General features: G+C 45.3%; 1 protein-coding gene across 2 annotated transcripts in view; it reads right to left on the bottom strand.

Moving 5' to 3' along the window:
• Positions 1 to 22,321, bottom strand: part of VCAN (versican) — a 104,235-nt gene extending 81,914 nt beyond the window's left edge. For both annotated transcript variants that reach the window (XM_071580710.1, XM_071580711.1), the window contains exons 1-3: positions 22,114 to 22,321; positions 13,937 to 14,012; positions 7,053 to 7,424 (exon numbers count right to left, since the gene is read on the bottom strand). In XM_071580710.1, coding sequence (XP_071436811.1) covers positions 7,053 to 7,424; positions 13,937 to 14,006 — 442 coding nt within the window. In that variant the 5' untranslated portion in view covers positions 14,007 to 14,012; positions 22,114 to 22,321. The remainder of the gene's footprint in view (positions 1 to 7,052; positions 7,425 to 13,936; positions 14,013 to 22,113) is intronic.
• Between the last annotated feature and the right edge of the window lie 3,228 nt (positions 22,322 to 25,549).

The raw sequence follows: 25,549 nt of genomic DNA, 5'->3' as shown, positions 1-25,549 counted from the left end.
TGACCCTTGCCTTGGTCTTTGGCAACCTGAGAGGGACAGCCTTGCCCAGCAGCAGGAGGAGCTGCCTTGCCAAAGCCTCGAGGAACAACCTATGGGGAGAGAAATTGCTTTTTCCAATCCCTCTGCTCTGCACCTCCTGCTCTCCAGGGGCAGACACTCCTGGCACAAATTCTCACCTTGTTTTTCCATGCAAAGTGTGTGTGTCCATCCTCACAGAGCAGCACAGCCCTGTGAAGGTGTCATGGGAACATCTCTGCCCAGACTGGCCCAGAGAAGGAAAGGGATTGATGCTGAGCTGTGTCTGTACTTCCCTCAGGGTGGCAGGACTCCTTTACTACTCTCCCACCATAAGTTTTCCATCCAGTCTGAGGCAGAACCCCCCACAGAGCGTTTCCTCACATGCCTTGCATGTAGACCCTGGGATTTTATCACCTAGAAATAAATTTCCCTTTCCCATCCTTTGATGGCCACTACCTGTTGTGCCCTTCCCTTCCCAGGGATGGGATCCATGGCATAAAATGGATCCCATTTTATCTTAAAGATGCAGCACCCCATAGTAATTTAGTTGGAAAGGAAGCACAGAAGTTCAGCATCAAGAGGCAGTGAGGTTTCAAGACAGGTAAGTGTGAATAATGAAATAAAAGCATCTCTTCAAATGCCTGCTTAAGAGATAAAGAAGGGGAGTTCTGGCTGTAGACGGAATGGATCAATTAGGTTGTCAACACACAGTTTCTCAGGGCTAATAGTGCCATTGAATGGCAGCATTTCCACAAGGAAACAACTTTCATTTATTATCATTACAATGCTTGCAAGAAAGACAAGTCTGCATAAAACAGAAATGTGAATTACCATCTACTCTACTTCCCTAACTACTGTTTCTTCTCATTAATAAGACTAGTATTTTAAGCCTAATATTTTCCTAACTGGCTATAAGAAGAAAACAACAACAAAAAAATAGAGAAGGGGGGAAAGTCCCCCAGATTTGCAGCAGAATCAAAGAGAAACTACCAAAATAAGGCTCTTGAAAACAGTGGGATGCCAAAACATCAATAACAAAAGAATAAAGTCCTCTCACTTTTGGGAACAAAAATATTCACTGAGAAGCTATGACAAAAGAGTAAGAAAACTGGAAGTATCCCATTTGCCACTTTGATCCCCTTAAATCCAATTATCTCCAAGGAGGAAAACAAACAATCAGCTCAAATTAGTGCTTTGCTCAGATTTTTGTTTTAATTACACTTAGTCATACATGTTACCTTTTATTGTCCAATATAATAACCCCATACAAAACAAGAATCTTCTTAAATATTCAATTATGTTCCACAATGAAGAGTACTGCCTCATTTTACTTCTAGGTCAGCTTTTTACAAGGGAGGTCAAAAAAATTTTATACAAGTGGAATTCATAATGACTAGAGAGGAGGAGTAAATGTGAACATAGAAAGGTACACCCATATTTTTTATGAAATCTTTTCTGATGTTCAACTCACCCAGGCTGGCTTTGCCTAAAGGTTAGAAGTCAAGGCTAAAATAGTCATCTATAAATCACTCTAATTAATGGCCAGAGATATGGAATGCCAAAGAGCTCACCTCACCCAAGAACTTTCAAAAACTGTGAGGCCAAGGACTCCCAATGAGAGATAGCTTGACTCGTGGGACTGATAACATCAAGAAAGTTTGGAAGAAAAGCTCAAAGCACTGTAGAGACAAGAAATTACAAAATCTGACAAAGGAAGATTCGCTCCTGAGATAAAGGGAACATTTTGGAAGGACATGCACAGAAGGCAGAGAAGAAAACATGTGGAAGGAAATATGAGTATGAATGACTTGTTCTGTATATTCAAGACTGGACTGATAGTGGGTCCCTTCCTATTCACTATTTTCTGTGATTCAACATTTCTCTTCTTGCAAGAAGCTGAAGAATCTTAGCACTGTAATGCAGTTAGATCCATCTGAACACAAAATGTCCCTGTGTGAGAGGCTGATGTAATTACAGCAACAACCAGGGTGGAAGCAAAGCACTTCCCACAATTAGTAACAGGAAAGGGGGTATCCAGTGGGATGAAACTGCTCCTCCACAGGCATTGTCCCCTGCCTCAAGGACAGCTCTGCAGATGCAATTAATGAGCACGGCTGGCATCTGCCTGCCTCCAAACTTCCTGTGTGGGCTAAAATTAAGTGTTTCCCTCCTCTCTCTTACACTCTCACCAACTGCAAAATGGGAAATAGTAACACTGATCTCACAGGTGGAATGTGGAAAGCACCTGACCCATGTGAATGGGTGTTCTCACCTGATTTTGGGATTATTAAAGGCAGGCAGCACAGCAGGTAGTGTGGTGACTCGTAATACCAAAGGAATGAGATTAAGTGACCCAATATGCCCTTCCACTCCTACTTTGCTATGACTTTCCCAGATCCCCAGGACAGTACACACAACTGGATCATGATCAGGAACATGAACTGGATCAGCCAGGAACTTGAACACAACCTCTCATTATCCCTCAGAAAAAGAAGGCAAAAAAGGCAATTGAGGCTTAGCTTTATGATGAACCATTTAAACAGTGTTTAAATCAAATTATCTGACCTCTTTCACAAGCTGGTGATGCACATACAGCCAAGCACTGCTCAACAGACATAAGATAGCATCATCAGTCTCAGTGTCTTGGTGGTGCCTCTGAGACAGAATCATAGAATCATAGGATGGTTTGGGTTGGAAGGCACCTTAAAGATCATCCAGTTCCAAATATAAGCAGCTATTGATACCCAAGTAGTTGGCATAGGTTGTGCCTACAGCTAAAGCAGAGAAAAATCACAGAATTGTGCCAGTTTTCAAAATCCTGTCACTCTTTAGAAAGCTTTTGCTTGTCAAGGAATGATGTAGCAGAAATATGCCATACAGAGAAAAAGGCCAACTGGGTGATGAAAAATGAATCTTCTTTGTGAATAACAACTAAGATAACCAACTGTGGTTAACTGGTGGTTTAACAAGAGTCCAGCCACGGACATTAAAAATCCACAGATATTAAAAAAACAGATGGGAAAAAAAAATCTGTTCAGGACTGAATAACATGAAATCCCTGCATGAGTAATTCCCTGGGTGACAAGTGTCTGACAGTAATAGGGTAAATATTTAAGCTTGCCCTTTGCTATCAGCCATTTCTGCTTTCATTGGTACAGGACACTGGGACAGCCAGACCTTTTGTCTGAAATGGTACGGACACAAGTTTGTTGTTAGCAACATATGATTCTGTCTTTTCTGGACTTCAGAAGTTCATTTGGAATCTAAAAGAGTAAATTAACTAAATATTTGCACGTAAATTATCAAATCTGTCAGGATAGCTAAGCAGGAAAAAAAATTGATGCACAATTACACACAAGTTTTGTAGATGGTCTTGAGCTTGAGACTCACGCAAAAAAAAAAATTAGATATTAAAAGTTTTACTTTCAATGACTAACACCAACTATTCAGCTTGCACAGCTTAACTTGGGAAAATTTATATGCAACAGAGAAAATTACTCTTCCTCAGAAATCTCACTTTTCATTCACAGTGCCTTCCATCACTGGTAAAATGCATTTGGTTGATGCACAGAGTATTCAATAGTGGTTTTATATTCCCAGCATAACTAAAGGATAGAAAGAGCATTTACAGTAATTTTATTCAAGTTAGCTCTCACACCTACCTATTATGTTACTAACAAATGTTAATTTGAAAAACAAGCAGGCCAGCTACCTAAGCTTATCTCCCTGGCTTCATTGACCCTGGATTGTGCTTTTTGTTTGAAAGTTTAAAATTAGGGAGTGTCCATAAAACTAATGGAGATCCTGAAAATAACTAGGACACAAGTCCTGAATTGGCCTAAAAATATCCAAACATGCATATAAACCTAATACATTTATTATCACGGCAAAAGAAGAATTACATCTACTTCAGAACAAAGCTGATAATTTTTGGTTTACTTCATTTGAGCATAAAAGGTACAGAATAACAAAACTGGTGATAATTTTGCCAGGACTTCGTGGGTCACCCTGCAAGCAGCAGCCCGAGCTCCGCCCAGGAGAGCTGACCAAAGCACAGTGCTGAACCAGCCCCCAGGTCTGGAATGACCTCAATTAACATGGAAATACCCCACTAATTAACATGGAAATGCCCCTCTAACAACAGGTCGCGCAGAGTTCATGAGGGGAGTGTACAGGAGATCGAGTCTCTTGAACTGGTATCACCTCAGGGTGCATATTCAAAAAGGCAACACAATGGAGACAATTTACTTTTGGGACTAATGTGTTTTGGTTTTATAAATAAAAGCAGAAATTGTAATAAACCATAAAACCTCAGTGAAAAGAAGGCAGAAGATTTGAGCAGTAACATTCACATGAGATTCTGATGAGTCTGATAAATGCCATTTCTTTACACAATGTAGAATATTGAGAATGGAGTGCACAAATGACAGTGTAACAATGTTATTTTTCATTTGGGTCATGACTTTTTTTTTTCCTCTCCTAAAATTTTAATATTAAAGCTATCATGGAAAAGAACAGTTGCAGAAAGAAAATACAGCATGTGAAATTTTCTTTGAATTCAAATATAAATGTTATCAGTTCATCACTTTGCAGTGTTTCTGCAGGAGCACTAACTACAAAAGTTAACGTATAGCCATAAATCATCAGATATTTTATTGTAATAAACATCTGCTGCTCTTGGATATAGATATGTAGTCAAGGGAGCACTTGAAAAGGAGTAAGGAATGCCAGGTAGACTTGTTACTGAAAAGTAATGTTCAAACCAGGAATCCCTTTTGCTTTTGTCATTAGGACCAAACAGCTCATGAAGTTATGCAGACATTAATGGCAACACTGATTTATTGTATTTCCAAATTAAGACCATACCTTCAAATCCTTTCATCGAACCCATGTCAATAGACTGTTCACATTAGGTCAGGCATATTGGAAGAACAATGTAGTATTAAGTTCACCAAAAAAAAAAAAAATCTGATCCAAAGCCACAATTTCCAGCAGCAGATATTAATGTTTGTTTTGGGATTCAGTCATCTGAGTAAATACTGAACTCTCAAAAAGCACCAAACTGCAAAGGACTGCAAGGTAAGGTCCAAACCCAGGCTCCTGTGAGGAGGTACCTCCACTCACCACAATGTTGTTCTAAGCACATACAGTAACTTGGGTCCAGAACTGGCCTGCACATGGCACAGAGCCTGGGCTAATATGTCCTGCCTTTCAGCACAATATGTTAGCTCAGGCTTAGTGCCAAACTTATAGGGCTGTACAGCACCAGGCGCTGGAGCAGCCCCTGTGCTGTACTTACCCTGCTGTGTAAGTGGCACTTAGGAGAAAAACCACCTGTAGAGCAGATGCTCCTTTTGCCTTTTTTTTTTTTTTTTTTTAGCTCCCTGCAACTCCAGGCTGGAAAGGTGAAAAAGGCCCTGTGGGTGCTGGTGACGGTGGCTGGACATAAGCCCAGGTGCACCCGGGTTTGCCCAGGGGTGCCCAGCTGTGCTCAGGGGTGCCCAGGGGTGCCCAGAGGGGTGTCCAGTATGCCCAGGAGTGCCCGGGGTACCCAGGTGGGCAGGAGGCCAATGGTCCCTGTGCTGTGCCAGCCATGGGGTGTCACAGCCCCAGGGCAGGCATTGACCCTGTGCTGGGCACAGCTGAGGCCACCCCTCGAGTCCTGGGGGCAGCTCTGGGGTCACCAGGGACAGGGGCTGAGGCCGAGCAGGGCAGGGAGCAGGGCTGGGAAGGGGCTGGAGCAGCAGCTGAGGGAGCTGGGGGGGTTCAGCTGAGAAAAGGAGGCTCAGGGGGGACCTTCTCACTCTCTGCAACTCCCTGACAGGAAGAGCGAGTCAGATGAGGATTTCTTTTCCCAGGGAACAAGAAACAGGATGAGAAGAGGCTTCAGATTGTGCCATGTGAGGCTTAGGTTAGATATCAGGAAATACAGTTTCACTGAAAGGATGGTCAGATATTGGAATAGGCTTCCCAGAAAAGGGTGGGAGTCACCATTCCCAGAAGTGTTCAAAAAGAATGTGTGGATGTGGATGTGGCACTTGGGGACATGACTTGGTGATGACCCTGGTGCTGGTTTAATGGGTGGATTTCATAACCTTACGAGGTCTTCTCAAATCTCAACAATTCTATGATTTTGTAAGTCCTGTCTCTTCTGTCTCTCTACATGACTTCTCCCTCTCAAAATTTTGGAGGCTATTTCCTAATAGTGATGGTAAGAAAACTGTTATCACTGAATACTCCACATTCAGCAAACTTCTCCCCTAATCGTTTTCCTGCAGCTTTCTCAGGTGAGTTTCCTTCTGCCTACACAAGCTTTATTACTGGGTGCAAAGAAATACTTCCTTTGTGCTTGGCACTCTTGTCACAGAAAGAGTGGTTCTGGTGGCAACATGGTTTGGTACATCAAGGTAGACCAACCACAGCTTCATCTGCAAGGTAGTTGCTTCTTCCCATCTCATGCTAAATTGCTAAAGATGCTCCCTTAAATACTCCCTGGTTCTGTGTAAATTACCAAGTTGTGAGGATAAAAAGGGGTTTTTGAGTTAGGAAAGGTTTTGGAGCAGTAGGCAGATTCTGAGGCCTACCAGCTAGTAATGAGTTCTGTGAGAAAAACCAGCAAGCTAGCAAAACCAAAATGAGATAAGAAGGTTTGGGGAGAAGTTACCCATGAGAAAAGAATGTTAAAGAAATAAATTTCTCACGGCAGAGAGAACATCTGTGCAGAAAGTGGCATCCAATTAAAAGCTGTAATAAAGTTTATAGACACTGTGATACAACCTATGGAACTTGGCTATGGGTGGGACTTGACAATACATATTGTGTAATTTGGAGTTAGAGGATATCTCTTTTTACTCTCTTTTTCTATTATTTTTCTTTATTCATGGAGTGATTTATTAAACTACCTCGTGTGTGACACCTGTGAGTTGTGCCCTCTTGTTTTTGCCTGGCACGACCTTACTGCATACTACTACACCAAGTTTCACTGATTTAACAGGAATCAGTGATGGCTACAAATGAAACAGAGAAATCCTTACCCTCCACAGCCAGGGAGACAATGCCCTGTGTGTCCTCCACGCCGTACATGACGTCACAGCGGTACACCCCAGCATCACTTGCGCGCAGCTTCGAGAAGGTCAGGGAGGCGTCTCCAGTCTCCTCTGAGTGGGTTGGGACAGACACCCTGTCCTTGTAGCTCTGCCCTATCTTGATGTTGCCATTCTGGGCCACCAGCACTGTGGTTTCTTTTGCATCCTTCCCACTTTTATCCAGTTCAACCTTTGACCACTTGATTCGGAGGTACTCGGCCGCGTAGCTGGAGGCGATGGTGGGGGTGGTCGAGAAGAAGCATGGCAGGACTGAGGTTCCAGAGAGAGACCCTTTCACCAGGGTTTTTTTTTCTGCTTTAACTGGAAAAAAGGGGAGAGAGGTGGGTAGAAAGGAAAAATCACATCAGTGAAACAGCAAAATCAGAAACAGATATAGAATCACAGAATCCCAGACTATTCTGAGTTGGAAGAGACCCACAGGGATCATCGAGTCCAACTCTTAAGTCAATGGCCCACATAGGGGATTGAACCCATGACCTTGGCATTATTACAACCAAGTTTTATATATTTCATTATTATTTAATGATTTGCTTGTGCAAGGCTGAAAACCCATGAACCTTAGTTAATTTAACTGGTTAAGATAAGCTAAAAAAGAGTTTTTACCAATCTTAGGCTGCTGATGGAGCCCTTTTCAGGCAAATTTAATTGTGACTTATTTTATCCATCCGTTACAGTCACCAAGTTACTGACCTTCAGAAACTAGCCTGAAATTTTAGATGACAGATGAACTGCAAGAGCTGTGTCTCCAGTTGACAGGAGAAAGACCACTCTGAGTGAGAGATGATGAGTTCCCTCATTGCTATTGCCTATTGTTGGCCAAAAGCATACATACAGGGGAGCTACTGGTGTCTACACCTTGCCTCATCTCACAGCAGCTTGTCTATCTATCCTGTCCTCAGAGGAAAGCAGAGGCCATTGTTTTACAGGCAATGACATCCCTGACTCCACTATTTATTCTTTCAGGGGTTAACTCTTTGCATCGCAAATGTGCTGATACAAAAGCCTTCCCAGTGAGATTCTCTCTAATAGTCACTCTTTCAGAGGGGTTTCCTGGTAGCCTCAGGAGCTTGAAGACATTGCAGAAATGAAGAATTTAGGATGCTAAAGCAAAGAAGGAAGTAAAGAGCAGAGAAAGTCCCTTCCTGGGTTAGACATGACGTGATAGAACCTTTATCATTTTTATGACATCTCCAGCTGCAAACATTTTGCAGTGAAATGCTTCCATCTGACAATATCCTAAGGGGGAAGTTGACTACTGTTCATCCAACCTGCACACAGCAACAGAAGAGAGGATTTCTGACAGATTTACTTTTTTTAGGTACTGATATTTCACCCAAATAGTGGCTTAATGAAGGTTAAAAGCTGATGCACAACAGTATCTATTGTACCTCTTTCACTACCTTGCACTCCAACATTTTTTGAAAGGTGAAACATGGTAATCCTTAATTTGAGATGAACTAGGATTCATGAAGTTTAGAAATATAATAAATTAATAAACTAGCCATCAACAGAGAGATACATGAAATATGAGATACCATCACATGAAAATTATCTAGCTACTTAGGTATAATAAAAAATATAATCTCTCCATAAAGAGTAGAGGATTGGTGGAAGCAGGGAAAATTAAAGAACCGGAAAAAAGAAAGATTAAAAAAAAAGAACAAAAAGGATAATAAGGGAAAATTGTTCATTACGTTGATTATTTTAAACAGAGGTGGATTACTTTATACAGGATAAAGTATTAATAGTGTTATCTAAAATGTTCAATGAAAGAATCATCAGCTTGATGCCCAAGCATTTCAATAATAAAGTACTAACTAGAAAAAGAGAAAAATAGACTGACCAGGGAAGACCCAGAATCCTGAATGGAAGTTCTCAGGTCTTTTCCATCTATGCCTAACTAACTGGAATTCCTTGGGAACAAATTCAGACAGAGTCAAGATGATGGAATCAAAACTGATTAGATCAGAGACCTTTTATATCACCTTAAATTTGTTGAAACTTTTCTGAGTTACAGTGGGTTAGAGATAAAGATATAGAATGAATTCTCATTTCCATCAGTTGTGATGGAATTACTGCCAAATTGCACAGGTGGGAGATTAAAATCAGTCTCAAAATACTTAGTATTTATTATGATCTCTTGTCATCTATACACATTACAGAAACTTTCTTCTTAAATGAAGAATGACCTAGTTATAATTATTCTGACTGACAGAATTTTAATAAACTTTTGAGAACATTGTTTCTGGTTATGAGTAATCTGGAATATCAGCACTGAACCCTGAGGAAATTTCCTCTCTTTAAAATCCTCACATCAGCCAACTGGAACCCTTGGCAAATAGCACATATCATAATAACATGCAAACTAGAACTAGCTTAAAACGTGTTATGTCCCAGAATAGGAGACTGTAGCTACAGACAGGTCTGTCTAGCTCCAGAAGGCATTATAAAACACTATAGAAAAAAAATATTTGTTTTGATGAGTAGAAGAAAGAAAGACCAGAAGGAAGAGAAGAAAGAGAAGGAAAAAGAGAAGGAGAAACCAGAAGCTTTTCCCTACTGGAAAATGAAACAATATTTGTCTGAAATGATATCTGAAATAGGACTGAATGATGTTTCTGCACAATTTCAAAAAGCTTGAATTCTTGCAGCAATCCAGATTAGTCAGTCTAGCAGAATTTACTGACCAATGCAGAAAGCATCCATGACTTATATTAATCCGCATAGCTCTTATTCTCCCTTCAGCACTTTCCTCATGGTTATACTCCATATCAGCTACTATCAATGGTATGGGATAGACTCTCTTAAAAGGGACAAGGCAGGCAAAAATATCAACAAAGCATTAACTAACTCTTTGTAAATTAGAGGATAAGCTCAGAAAAGCAAGAATTTGCCAACACTGTGATAATACTAACTCTCCACTTCACCATGCAGGATCTAGAATACTTCTAACATCATGTACTCTTAACAAGGGAATGGTTTTGAAATTACTTTGCTGCTTGGCAATTTATACAGGCATTTCCCTCAGTTACTGACTAGTATGATCACTCTTACATAACTAATTCATTAGGGAAAATGCATAAAGAAATAAAATACACAGATAAAAAACACAAGTTGTGTGGGAAGGAAAAAGTCACCTGGCCACAAACACATATCCTGACAGAACTCCCTGCAAAGTCAGTGAGGGGTTTGTACATGATGGTGGGACCAGAGTTGGTGCAGTTGGACTTTAGGCAGATTCTGGAGGTGATGTGCCATTGGGGATTTTTGCTGTCATGGTTTTTTTCACCAGCAAAACTTCCTTAGTTCCTCCCAGTCCACTATTCCAGCTGCAAAGTCAACTCATCCTACCAATGACACATTTCTTGTTAATTCCTTTGCAGATAGGATCAAAAAAATCTTGCTTGATGACAAAGCCTCTTTATCTAGAATTTGTACTTTTTTTTTTCCTGTGGTAAATGCTACAAAATTCCTCAATTTTGAATCCAAAGAGATGGAAAATGACAGAACTTTCCCCTTTTGTTTCACATTAACAATAATGATCAGACTAATAGGTCTGCAATAGACAGGGACTCTGAAGGAAGGACCACCCTACATGAAGTGACACTGCTTAGGGGAGTGATTTTGCTATATAATTAAGCTTAATTGAACAGAATGTTGCTTCTGACTCTGCAGACAAATTCCACATGCTTAAAGCATGAAAGACTTTATTTATTTTTAGATAAATTTCTGAGAAAATAAATTGCATTTCATTTTTCAGTTCATCAACAACCTGCCTAGACATATGGTATATTGCCCTGCCTAGAAGCAGAGATAAAAAGGATCAAGAAACTTATGTGTTTTGTTAATCCAACTGCTAGCACTGAGTCTGAGAAGTCTTTTCATTAACTACAAATCTCTTAATGAAGATAATGATGAATTAAATTGAGTGCACCACTTACACACTACCCTTACACTGAGATAAGAGACTGAGACCCAACAAAACCCCTGAGTCCTTTACTAGGTGGTTTGTGGTCTGAGCAAGAAGAATAAGAGAAAGAGGCATAGAGTGATTAAGAACTACTTTGTAGTCTGCAGGAAGCTCACAGGAAGCCAGGCAAGTGTAAATTTCAGCTGCAGAGCTCAACATGCAGACAGCATAGGCACACACACGTGTTTTATAGCACAGAAAACATAAACTTGATCACACAAACTGATGTTTAAACTGTCATGTTGTTCATATACCTTTGAAAGAATAGTTCACACACTACAATCCAGGGGATTTCTCATGTCTTCTGGATTACAAAGCTTTCATAAAAGGGTGCAGGACAAATAGACACTTACAACAGGTAAGAAAAACTCCAGCATTGATCATAATCACAAGGGCCAGCTCGTAAACTACAATACCCTAACACCAGATAGTTCAAAGTGAGCAAATGCCACACTAGCAGCAGTCATAAACCTTGATGTCGAACTTCTGTCACTAATCCTTCACCTATACCTGAGCAAACAGCCAAAGTCTCACAGAGGGACAGTCGTGTGACCCAGAAGCTTAAAGCCCGTTTCCTGCTGCCTTCCTGACACACATCTGAGAATTCAAAGTCTGAAAGAAGCCATGCAAGGACATTCTCAATCTGCCCCCAAAGGAAAAACACTTCTGTTGCTACATAAAATCTAATGAGAGTGCTGTGCAAACACTACAGGTGTTTATGAATGTGACCATTCACAAAGACTACAGTGGGAAACAAAGACAGGAAGCAAAGTAGTGAGTGGTGGGGATTTGGGTATTTTAAGGCTTTGATTTTATATTCAAATTAAGGATTCAAAAAGAAGGGGTTGAAACTTATGAAATCTAACCATTCAAAACAGAATCATAGAATCATGCAATCACAAAATCATAGAATCAAATGCTGATGTATGTTTTAGTTTTAGAGTATTTTTAAACAAAAGAAACAGCTGCACCTGTAAAGATTGTGAATTTTCTAACGCTCATCTTTAAAAAATATTATTACACATGACTGACATTTCTGCAAAAGAGAGGGATATGAGAGGATGCCACAAACTCTTTGGGATCATGACTTGGATCAATTCAAGAAAAAGGAAATTTTTTTCTCTTTGTCTTCCTGACCATGGCCATACTTTGAACATGTTTAAGTCTCTCAATGGCAAAACAATGGCCCTCAACTTCAAAAGTAAACCCCACAAAGTTAATGGTGTGTTCTAGGAACATCAGTGTCAAAAATTCTTACAAAAATTTTCAGCAAATAAGGGTGGATTACAACGTGATCTACATTTTGAAGAAGTCCTTACTGGGACATCCACACAAAACTTTCTTAAGTACAAAAAAATCTGCTCTGGAAATAACAGGAGCCATTTAAGAGGTAAGAAAAAGTGGAATAAGTCTGGGGACATGGAAACATGCCATCCCATGCTCTAGCACTATAAGGATCTATCCCACTCCTCCACACTTCCAGGGATACCCTCTGGATCCCTGAATTCTGCCAGTACCAGCATTTGCAAGGTAGTGAGTCAGGTCTGTGGTCTGATCCAGGGGGGACAAAAAACCCAAAATCAAAACTTAAAGAAATGCCATTTGTTCTTTCAAGCCTTTTACCTGCTTCATATACCCACATAAACACTTGTGTCAGCACAAAGGAATGCACAAAAACTAGCACCAGGGATGAAAAAAGAGCAGGACTATCCTATCTAATACTAAAATGCACATGTGATTAGACTGACCATGGAATTGTGCTTCAAGTAAATATGAAGAAACCCACAATAAGTCATAAAATAAATGTTAGGTGTAAATTTCTTGTCAGATTTCTTTGATTATTTTACTTTCTCCTTATATGTTCTCCATTGAGAGGCTGATTCTTAGAGAAAATCTTACATTTAGACCTCTCCTTATGTGTGTGATGTACTGCAATTTAATCCACTTTGAACCACAGACTCACAGAATTGAGTTGGAAGGGACATTAAAGCTCATTCTGTTCCACTCCCTACCTTGGTCAGAGACACCTTTCACCAGACCAAGTTGCTCCAAACCCCATCCAACAAGGCCTGGAACAATTCCAGAGATGAAGAATCCACAACTTCTCTGGGTGACTGACCTATGCCAGTGTCTCACCAGCCTTACTGTAAAAAATTTTTTTGTCATATCCAATCTAAACCTATTCTCTTTCAGTTTGAAACTGTGGTCCCTTGTGCTACTCTGGTAAAAAACTTGCTTGAGGTAAAATTGAACTTTTTTTCCAGTTGGCTCCACTAAGCAAACAATCTTTTCTGCCAGGACTACTTTACTAGCAACAGTGTTCAAGTTGTGTGGGAAGGAAAAAAAAAAGGTGTAGATTTGATTTTCCCAAAGGCTAAAATCATTTTGAAAAGTTCCTGGAAAGAAGGGGAAAAGAAAACAGAGAAAAATCTTGCTTGGGAAAGCTGTTATCCCGATTTTGTGAGTCTGCAGCAGCTGTCGAGACATCGTCCTTACTGACTCAAACTTTCAAATAACCATGGCAACCACACATGAACACATGCTTCAGTTTCACCATGTAATTGCCAAGAGAAGTAGTAAGGGCTCCTTCCTTTCCACCCAAACTGAGGACATGCAGCTGCCCTGACATATCTTTGCTCCAGATCCCAGCAGACAAGGGACCTGCCCCCAGGTTAGCTCCTGGCAGCCCCAGCCCAAGATGTAAACCAGCAAAGCCATGAGGGGAACACAGAAACACTTAGTGTCACAGAGTTTGGGTTGTTTCCTGAGTCCTCAGAAACACCCCACCAACTGGACCACTAAATTAATTTTACAACATGGTTCTAATATACAGCAGACTTACCTTTAGGCAGCATATATATTATAACTAACGTAGAGTACATCCATAAGATACTTTTTATACTTAACAACATCTTGACCTAGAAATGAAGAACAAAGAAATAAGTGGTTAGTGTTGCAGTGTGTTCTTCAAAATGTTGTAACTCAGTACATCAGTATTTGTCACTGATATCAGAAGCAGTCCTTCCTGCTTCCAGGCTGTCTCCATTCAGTAATTTATGGTGGAAACTTGTTATAATGTCGACACGTCCCTGTGGAATGCAGATTATTCCTAACGAGTTTCAGGTGATTGAGTCCAGAGTGATACTTGGACACATCAGTTCCCTTTGGGTTTGCTTCTAACTTCCTTTAAAGGCTCCACCTTCTAACAGCTGAAAAGGTCTCCATGTGTATCATATGTACACAACAATAAATTGCATGCTCATAATAGTATTTCTCCGGTTCTATTTCAGTTCATAGTTATGCACATCAAATCTGTAAACCTCCCAAAAATTATAAAAGCATGCTGATGAAAACATTACAAGACCCATAAACATCAACAACTATTAAGGGTTTATAAAGAGTCCCTCATCCATATAGTTACACACACATACCATCTAGACAACATAAAAAATAACTTTCAGCAGCATTTTTCCAAACCCTGCCATTGAAAATTTTTGATCACAAACCCTTGAGTTTGTTGTCAAAATATGCTACTTGGATTCCTTACTTGTGCAAGTAACATAACTGATGGTTTTCTCCTGCCCAAGAGAGATTTCTTTCTTAAAGTTGAACTGCTTTAAGGATCAGTCTAGCAGAGATTTAACAGATATATGTATATTTTGTAACTGTGGACCCTGCATTGGACATATTTATAATGTAAAACATTAAGTAATACATGTAAAAAAAACCACACAAGCTATACTGAACTTGATAGCAAGACACACAGACAGACATGTTCAGAAAACTGATGGTGACGTGTCCAGTCTCAGGACAGTTCTCTCCACAGCTCACAGCTGCAGCCCAAAGTTCACACAAGCCTGTGCGAACTGATGTATATCCTGTAACATTTGAGCAGCCCAGAAAAGATGCAAAACATCACAAACCAAGCCTTTCCAATGAAGCAATTTAAAAATTCCCACCCAGCAGGGCTGAGAGCCTCAGAGCCTTTCATTCCCTATGCATGGATGGCCAGAGCCAGCTGGTTGCACTGGGAAACATGTGCTGCAACCTATTCCCAGGGCGTGGAGGAAGGAATGCAGCTGCTTTCCACAGAGCTGGCTGTGCACTGCCAAGGACACCCCAACTCTGCCTCGGCCATTCAGGAGAGCTGAGTGTACAGTGTGATATCACTTATTTTGCAACATGAACTTCATGGAATTTGCGCTTTTCATGTCCCAAACAAGAACCAGGACATCTTTGACTTCATTCAGTTTAAGTCCTATATGCCATAACACCTTCTGTGAAGACCCTTATACACACCCCCAACACCACCAAGCTAAAGCTTTATCTCTTCCTACACTTACACAAGCCAAACACCACATGAAGAAAACAAAACAGTTATTTAATATCTAATTTTAAATTTCTATACTCTGCCCTGATATAAATTCCCTGTAAAATATTGTAATGAGTGAGGAGGTTGAAACTGCAGAAATCAATGGACCAGCTATGAAACACACAGTCACATGGTTTGCTTAGATAAACACTTAAATGATTCTCATTATTACACAACAAATAAAAAAAAAAAAAAAAGAGAGAGGTTAATCTGAGCCTACACAGACTAGAATGTCCTTCAAGCAATGCTTGTACCCCGAAACTGCTGGAAGCCCCAAGCACCAAACCCACTCAGACCAGCACTCTGAAGAGAGCACTGAAAGAAGACTGACAGAATTCTCCACCTTCCAAGGTCGTAAGTGATGGACCTGCCTGCAAGAAACTGTGAAAGTTCTGGCTCCTGTGAAAGCTGAGTGGCTCCAGACCTTCCTTTGAGATGATCTGTCCCCATGTGCTCCCATGTGTCACACACTGGCTACATCAACAGCGAAACAAAAAATCCAGAACAGAATGTTTACAAGTTTAGCTTTCCACATTTACCCACATGCTTTGTCTCCCTCCTTCCCCTGAAGGCAACCTTGGCTCTTGGGAGCAAAAATCAGGGAATCAAAGACATTGGCCAAGGAAAAGAATAAAGTATTTTCTCTTTCCTGGACATGGGTGTGCTGCACCTGAACAGGGCTTGTTGCATGTTGCAGACACCACCTGCTCCACAGGCTCTGACCTGGAGTTCTGGGTGCCTGGCACATGCCCTCAGAAGCTCATGGCAATACTGCCATGACACAACTGCTTCCATGTTTGGCAGGAAAACAAACCCTGCTGCTGCGCTTCCAGCCACCAAACACAACGCACACACCCACAGTGACATGTGAAAACAGAAAGAAAACTGTGGAAGGACAATTTTCAAGGTATCCATGGGAACAGAAGAGAGCACTCATGGCTGTAATGGCTCTAAGCCTTTTACTGAGTAGAACAGGAATTACACCTGCTGCACCTAATGCTCAGACGGCTCCAAAAAATTGCACACTTTGAGCACAGAGATTCATGTGAGCCACCTGCCAAAAATCCCCATCTGCCTATTGGAAACCACCTTCTGACTTCTTATAAATCTTCCTTGTCCTGAAGTGCTTACTTGAGCAATGAAAAACCCTGGAGGAATGGTCTGATTTCCAGCCCTTGGGCTCAGGAGTGTGATTCCCACACAAGGTTCCACGCCTGAGGGTTGGTTTTCACGCTCTGGTCCTTGGTGGGCTCCCATAAACACTCCTGGGTTACTGAGTGCTGTTCCACTACAGCTGCCAGAATTAAATATGCAATTACCCCTGCCAGCCTCTCCAAACATGCACACCTTAACAGCAGCACCTCACTCAGCCCCCCAGGGCTTAGGAGAAAGCAGAGCTCTGCAAACATGGTGCCAAAAATCCTCCTCAGGAGCCACAGGCAAAGCAGAGGCTGCTGCTTATGCCTCACACCCCAATTCCCCTTCAGTGCTGCCCACATTTCCGGGCCACTGCCCTGGGATGTGGCTGCTCCTGCCTCCTCCTCTTTTGCTGGTAGAGGATGCAGCTGACTCTATTCCCTTGTAGCCTCCTGAGCAAAATCCCTGCTCTAAATCTGGTTTGTATTCCCCATTCCTGCACTCTACAGTTCACAAGAGTCTGCTGTCTGGCTGCCATACTCCCCCTAAGTCCACTGCAATTAGCCAAAATCCTTCTAAACATACCTTTTTCCACAGGCTTTTTCCTTTTTTTTCCCCTTGGTGTCACTACACCCAGAGTAAGAGAAATCCATAACACTGTGAGAAAATCCTGCCAACTCAAGCTGCAAGACTTGAGTAAGTGTTTAATTTCCACCTTATGTTAAAAAAAGTATCTCACTTAACGTCACCAAACTTGGGTTGCCTGCTGACTAGTTTCCAAGCGGACCAATCCATTTTATTAGGAGCTATCACAGGCAGATGAATCTACAGTAGGAATTTACAGTGCCTTTTGAACTGGGATGCAACCCTAAGTGCAGTGTCTTTTCACCAAAAGTCCTTGACAAACTTCACAACTTTAAAAACCTGCAGCAGGGTTTGTCTCTGTGGGGAAAATTGTGGCTCCTGGTTTTGCAGGCGCTGCTACCTTTCCTTACTACAGTAAAAACTCGTAGGAGCAGTAAGTTCTGACCAAATTCCAGCTTGTGTTTAGTTTACAATGTAAGCTTGATCTCACACCAATGCTATTTTAATTTAACCAGATGGGAGAACATCATGTCTCTCTTTCTGTTTAAAACTCCAGGTTCAGAAAGACAGAAAATTGTCCTGGTGTGGAACAGACTAAAGTTCACCATCAGAAAACTACTCCCTGTTTCTCTGAGGCTGGGACAATGAGAAATTAGCTACTTTGACAGAGGTAACACTGTCTCTAAAGCCTGCATCTTCTCAGGTCACACTGAAGTTGATTCGGCACATGCTCTACAGCTGCATTGTGAAAGCTGGACAAGTTCCTTAAACATGTAAAAAGCAGCCTCTGCCCATTGACCCTCATAGTAAAAGTCAGAAGGACATAAAAAACTGAAAGAAAAAAAAATAGGAGGGAGGAACCCAACAGAACCTGGCGCTGGAGGAGTGAAGGAAGGTTGCTCACACTAATGGGTAAAAGTAAATTACACACCTTCCCAGTGGAACCCCAGCAAGCTGGAAACAACCAACCCACGCCAGACACAGCACATCTCTTGCTACCTCCACAGCTCTGAAACCTTCACAGCTGCCATCCTTTCTGAAACACACACTTTCTGCATTCTTTTGCTCCTGCAGCCCTCTGATCCTTTTGCACCATCTGACTGTTAATTGCTGACATGTATCCACCTCCCCATCAGCGCTGCCTAATTAACTTTGCCAGTTTCACCACGTCTCTGCCATGTGATTAATTAGCCCACTGTGCTGCCACATGGTGCATCAGCCTGCATCTGATTCATCAGCGGCCTCTGCTTGGCCCTGTTATCACTTGGAAAGGTCCTCCTAAGGCCTTGCAAAAGGTCCTTGGGGCAGCTGCGTCATCCTTTCCTCATCGACTCCTGCAGCTGTGGGGAGAACTCTTCCTCACTGGAGCCTCCCCATCCACAGTGGTGCCTCCAGCCTGGAGCACAGGCAGGAAAGATGACCAGTGCGCAGCCTGTGCTGGTGCTCCTTGCTGTGGTAGCTGCTGCCTCCGGACATCCCTCCCAGACCCTAATTTATGACAGAAGCAGCTCCAGGCTCTGGCACAATCACGCAGAGGCTCGGTGGAAAGCTGCCAGAGATAGCGCGTGGAGTGATGTCCCAGAGTCCAGGAGCCTGTGGAGGAGCAACGAGCACACCCTGCTCCTTCCAGCATCGCCCGGCGCCAGCTCCGCCTTCCCGCTCCTGCTTTCCAGAGTCACTGAATACACCGAGCTGGATGCACAGGGATCATCCAGCCCAACTCCTGGCCCTGCACAGAACACCAAAGGATCCCACTATGTGCGTTGTACAAACACACCTGGAGCTCTGGCAGCCCTGGGGCTGTGACCGTTCCCTGGAGAGCCTGTTCCAGGATTGCTACAGTCATCCCTTCCCGCATCTCCTGAGCACCCACAGTGGTGAAGGGAGCATCTTTGTATCCATGGAATCAGAGAATCCCAGAGTGGTTTGAGCTGGAAGGGTCCTTAAAGCCCATCCAGTGCCACCCCCTGCCATGGGCAGGGACACCTTCCACTGTCCCAGGTTGTTCCAACCTGAACTTGGACAATTCCAGGGATGGGGCAGCCACAGCTTCTCTGCCCAAGCTGTGTCAAGGCCTGACTATCCTCACAGGGAATAAATTCCTCCCAGTATCCCACCTCACCCTGCCCTTTGTCAGTGGGAAGCCATTCCCTGTGTCCTGTCCCTCCATCCCTTGTAAATGGTGTCTCTCCATGTTCCTTGTAGCCCCTTCAGGCCCTGGAAGGCCACAATTAGTTCTCCCCAAAGCTTCTCTTCTCCAGGCTACACAATCCCAGCTCTCCCAGCCTTTACTCCTAGCAGAGCTACTCCATCCCTGTGACCATCCTGGTGCCTCCTCTGGACTCTCCAGCACCTCCTTGTGCTTCCTGTGCCGGGGACACCAGTGCAGGGTGTGTGGAGTGCGAGGAACACAAAGACGGGGCCGGGGGAATTGTTCTCATTGGAATCCTTGTGTTTGTTTTTCATTAATTATTTTATTCCGGCTGTGATTTCGGTTCGGTGTGGGGTTTTTTTTGGGGGGAGGGATGTGGAGTGGGATTTTTCTTCCCCTCTCCCGGTTCGCTCTGGCGAGAAAGGGCCGCGCGCCGCCAGGGGGCGCCGCAGAGCCGCCCGCGCGCCACCCGTTCCTCGACAGCGGCCGCGCCCTCGGCCGAAACCGGGACCCAAAACCCGGGAATTCCAAAGCCAGAAACATCAAAAAACGGGAGTACCAAAGCCAGGAACACCAAAAACGGGAGTACTAGAGCCAGCAGTGCCAAAGGTGCCACAGGGACGCCCCCCAAAGCCCAGCCCTGCCACAGCCTCCCGCCGGACCCGCCCCGCTCCCCTTAAGGCGGAGGGAAAACTTCCCCTTTCGGTTCGGGTTTTTTACACATAAAACAACAAAAAAAAAAAGGCATGGAAATAAGGCCAGCCCCACTAAAGCCACGCTGTGGTTATGGTCTGCCGTCCTGGGATGGGTTTTCTGAGGGTTTTGGTGTTCGTGGCTCTATTGAGAAAGGAGGGGGAAAGGGAAAGGAAAGAGGGGGGAAAGGGGAGAGAAAGGAGGGAAAGGGAGAAAAGGAGGGGCAGGAGAAAAAAGGGGGGAACGGGGGAAATAAGGGGAGAAGAAAAAAGGGAAAGGGGAAAATAATGGGGAAATAAGGGGAAAATAATGGGGAAAAAAGGGGAAAATAATGGGGAAATAAGGGGAAAATAATGGGGAAATAAGGGGAAAATAAGAAGAAAAGAGGAAAACAAGGGGGAAGGGGAAAATAAGGGGGAAAGGGGGAAGTAAGGACGGACAAGGGGGAAATAAGGAGGAACAAGGGGGAAATAAGGGGAGACAAGGGGGAAATAAAATAAGGGGAGACAAGGGGGAAATAAAATAAGGGGAGACAAGGGGGAAATAAAATAAGGGGAGACAAGGGGGAAATAAGGGGAGACAAGGGGAAAATAAGGGGAGACAAGGGGAAAAAAGGGCGGGGAAAGGGGAAAATAAAGGGGGGAAATAAGGAGGGAAAAGGGGAAAATAAGGGTGAAAAGAGGAAAATAAGGGGGAAAAAGGGAAGATACGAGGGGGAATGGGGGAATAAGGGGGGAAGAGGGAAAGGGGGAAATGGGTGGGGAAAGGGGGAACACGGGAGGGAGAAGGGGAAAAAAAAGAAAAAAGCGGAAAAGGGGGAAGAAAGGGGGAAACGGAAAGGGGAGAAAATGAAAAAAGGGGGAAAGGGGAGAAAGAGGAAAAAAGAAGAAGAAAGAGGGGAAAGGGAGAGAGGGGAGAAAAGGGGGAGAAAGAGGAGAAGAGGGTGAAAAAAGAGAGAAGGGGGAAGAAAAAGAAGAGAGGAAAAGGAAAGAAAGAAAAGCCATCGGGGCTTAATCCCGAGCGGCGGTGCCGGCAGGGAGGGATGGGGGTGGCCGGAGGACGTGACCGGGGGGACAATGAGCGTCTTTCCCCTTTGTTGGGGACCCGCGGGTGCCCGTCCCTCCGCCCCGCGCGCACACACACACACACACACACACAGAGTCCCGCTCCTCCCGCCGTCCGGACTCCCGGAGTTCCCTCCACGATGCTCTCACTTTTCCTTTGTAACACAAAGGCGCAATCCCGCGGAGCGGAGGGGGAAGGCAGTGCCCGTGCCCCAGAAGCTGGACGCGGGTTTAAGAGGGGGCGTTTTGCTCCACTGACCTGGCGATCCTCCTCCTCCTCCTCACCCACCGCCCCCCTCTCCGCAGTGAAAATGTGGCTCAGGGAACGCTGCTCTCCGGCTCCTCGGGAGAGATGCTGAGCACCTCAGCCCCGCTCTGCCCTGCGCGCAGCTTTCCAGGAACATCAGGGGAAGGGATTAAAAGGGAGAGAAAAAAAAGGAGGGAGGGTAGGGAGGGAGAAGGGGGAAGCACACAGGAGCGGAGGAGACCGAGCACACGCTTTTCCCAGTGCTAGGAAACCTGGTGGCCGGAGGAAAGGTCCACTTTGGTCGCTCCTGCCGCTTTGTGTCCTTATCACCCGTACGGAACAGCTTCCTCCCATCTCCCTCCCGAGCCCCATCGCACGCCAAGGTGCGGCTCTACGTTTCCAGCCATCCAAACCCAGCAGCACCAAACACTTCTGCCAGGGCTCCCAACCCACAAAGTCTTCTATCCCCTAGTTTTCTTTGTTCTCTTTGCACCGGTTGTTTTTGGTTGGGTGGGTTTTTTTCTCTTGTGGGTCCCCGAGCATCCCTCCTTCTCTCCCCACGCGTGTCGCTGAACTTACCCCAGGTTGTTTAAATTCACCAATCATCAAGCTACTCCCTCCCGCTTAAGATTTGCAGCTCAAACTCTTTGTTGGTACAGCAGTAAAAGAATTGTTTTAAATCTTATGCTAGGTGTTTGCTGGAAATCGTATGTAAAGAAAAAAAAACCCAAAACCACAAAAACCCAACCGGAATAAGAGTTATAGTTACCTTAAAAGGTAGCGTATTGCAGAGATCGCAAAAAATCACAGCGTGGTGGCTGGGCTAGTCCAGAGATCCCAGTGGCCGCATGAAAGAGTAAATCCCCTCGTTAGTGCTGGAAGGAGCCGGTGGTTCCGGGGTCTCCCCTTCTCCCAGAGCTCGGTCTCCCCTCCTTCCCTTCCCCTCCCGCCGGCGAGCACCTGACTCCGAGCTGCGGAGCCGGGACCGAGCTGTGGGCACAGGGAGCTCGCCTGCAAGTTCAAATGCGAGTCTCAGCCACCCATCATTATTATATCGTTGTACCGTCAGCGCTGCAGAGGAGGGGCGCTGGCTCGAGGAGAGGAGGGTTCACAAGCTCTGCGAGAGCCTCCTTGCAATTTCCCAAAGCTCCCGCAGCAGCTGGGCGCAGGAGAGCCCCCAGAGCCTGCCTCACCAAGCGGGGCCCCCCTCTCAGCCCGGCCGCCCCCTCGGGGAGCCCCCCGGACCCCAGACCCTCACTGGACCTGCAGCCCAGCGCGGCGGGACCGGCCCCTGCGCTCGCCCGGCACCAGCCCTCCAGAGAGGGGCAGGCGGGTGCACAAGGCGCATTGTTCCCCAATTACACAATTAACGGGGAAGAGAATGGAGAGACCTCCTCCACCCTGGCTCCCGAAGCCGGTTGAAATGGGGAAAGTGACTGGGACCGAAATCCCTTTTTTCCACTTTTGCCTCCACAGTCTCAGCGGAGGTTGCAATGAAAGAATATATTGGTGCTTGTTCCAAACTTCCCCTGCCGCTGCTAATTCACAGACAGTCTTGCATCGGCAGCCTCCCGAGCCAAGCTTCTCCACCCTAGCTTTACGCATCTCCAGCCACTTCTTTCTTTTCCTTTTTTTTTTTTAAGATTAGACTATGCACTTGCTGTCCAAACCTCTCCGAGATGAAGTCATAAGCAGAACTCTAAACCACCCTTTTACAAGGGACATTCACCAGCTAATAAAGGGTCTGCTGTGCTCTCCAGGCAGTTCCTGCCCATCGTGTACCTATCGCAGCCTGTGGGAGACGTTTAAGGCACCCTTCACCAAGCACTTTGTGCTGGCAGGAGCAGTGCCTCTGGCGTGCTCCTTCTCAGACAGGCGGATGCCACAAGCCCCCCTCCTCCAGGAAGGTGTAAAGCCAGAGCCAGAAAAGAAAAGCCTGTAGGAATAGGTGTGTCTGATCACGCTGCTCTGGGCACGTTTTTGGCAGCCCCAGGTATGACTGGAAGAGGCAGGAGGAGTTTTCCCTCAGCGCCTCTCACTGTTACTGTTCCAGCTGGTCTGTCCCCAGAGTTACTCTGACAGCAGGTTTCAGACAAGCCCAGAGCCCTCATTTCGAAAGACAGACCTCCGTGCCAAGTTGGAGGAGCGGGAGGTGGAAGAGAAGATGACAGCCAAGCAGGGGGAAACGGAGACCTGGAGGCTTAAACCAGACCAGGTTTGTGTGAGTTGTGTCCTGGGGCTGGGGCTCTGGGCGAAATCCTCTCCTCATCTTGCAGAGCTTGTTGATCTTTGCTTCCTTAGATAGGGCGAATCCACAATTGCTTACTAGGGGCATTAAAGGGAGGCTGCTCCCCTTCTCCCATGCAAGCACGGACAGTGTGCAGCTGCCCTCCCACCACTGCCACCCCGCCCAGCACCAGTCCCTCATGCACAGATGAGTCCCTGCAAGGCACGTGTGCCTCCTGGGCACTGCCCTGCCTCAACACACTCGACCTGCCCTGTGTTGGGATGCAGGTTTCTCAACCCTTGAATCTTGTGTGATGGAAGAGCTGACAGAAATACAACTGTGCTTTCAAACAAGCACTATAAAGAGTTGTGGGCACGTTTTTGAGGGGGTTTGATGCCAATTCACACAAAGGATTTGCAGTTCCTGTTTTTGCTAGCCTGGTCTTCCCTGCCTTGCCATGTGCAGTGTCACTGATGAGGCGGTGCACACTTCCTCTGCACAATGTTGTGATGAAAGGAGAATACTAACATTGAGTCTCTCCCACATGGATTCAAACAAGCCTCGTCTGCTCTCCCAGAGAGAAGGGGGTTGTGTGAGGCAAATGGTTAGGGCACTGTTCTCTCTCCCCACACAATCTCAGTCTCCTCAGGCTGCAGACAAACTCCTTGAGGGTATGTGCATAAGGTAGGAATCTCTCTGGACTTGTTTTGTCCTTTGTTCTAGTCTCATCAGCCCATTCTGTTCTCTGGGTGAAGAAGTGGGAGACCATCCTGCCACCATCCCAATCCTCAGGAAAGAAGTGCAGGACATACCCCATAGCATTGGGTATCTCCCCATCTCCAGGCCACCCTCCAAGACAAGCCACAAACTTTTAAATGATCAGGCATCACAGTAAAACTGAAGCTGCCCCCCTTGCCTTCACCATCCACCTGAACTTTCCAGCTTCATCTGTTCTCACTACTCCCTGCCTTGGCTTCAGGCAGGAGGGGTGACCTTTGACAGAGCAGGAGCCACCTCTGCCATCCTGGTCTTGCTTCTCTGTCACCTCGTCATTCATGTCCACTGGAGATTGAACAACTGCTGCTGGCAAAGGATGGAAAGAGGAGCCGGTGACTGCTGTCCCTGCCCTGTGAGGATCTTTGCCATGCTGAGGAGCATCTCCTCACAGCTGTGGCTGCCCTGGGGTGCAGCGGGACAACCCCAAGTGGGAAAGTTGCAGCCACGTGTTCCCACTGAGACACCGACCGTGCTGGAGATCCTGCTGAACTGCTGACCAACCTCCTGGGGAGGGGGAGACAGTACGACCAGAAATTTGAGGGTGTGATGGGTGTAGTGCTGCTCTCTCCCTACAGGCACCACCAAGAAGCAACGAGGACCTAAATCCTGAAGCTAACACAGCCTTGCTGCTGGCACATCTTTCTTCTCTCTCTTTTTTTTTTTTTATTTTATTTTTTTTACGGTGGGAAAGAAAATTGATTATTTTTCTAAAGAAAATGCCCTCCAGCCCTCGCCTTTCCTCTCCCACACCCAGCCTGCCGGAGCCCTGATGGGAATCCACTGGCTAAGCCTCTCGGTCTCTGGCTGGGAAGAAAGCGGAGGATGCAGAAACCACCCCCTTTCCCCCTTCCCATCCCGCCCCCCGCCTTCTTCTTTCTCTTCCTCCTCTTCCTCCTCTCCCCCAGGCGCGGAGCCCCGGGGCCCCGGCTCTGGGGGTACCTTCCCGGCGGGGGAAATAGAGGGGGCCAAAAGGAGAGCAGGAGACAGACGGGAAGAGGAGCTCCGTGCTCCCCCCGCGCCGCCCATCCCTGCTCTCGTCTGCGCCCACGGTGGGGTGGGGGTTTCTGGGCAGTGGGGAGGCTTTGGGGCTGGACAGACAAAGGCACGGGCGGAGGGAGCGAAGGTGGTCGCGGGGCTCCCCCTTCCCGGTGCTCACCGCCTGGCAGGACTGCAGGGATGAGGAATTCCCAGGGCATCCTCA

This window comes from Pithys albifrons, chromosome Z, assembly GCF_047495875.1.
Source record: "Pithys albifrons albifrons isolate INPA30051 chromosome Z, PitAlb_v1, whole genome shotgun sequence".
NCBI classification, from domain to species: Eukaryota; Metazoa; Chordata; class Aves; order Passeriformes; family Thamnophilidae; genus Pithys; species Pithys albifrons.
This window is presented reverse-complemented; position numbering and strand designations above follow the sequence as displayed.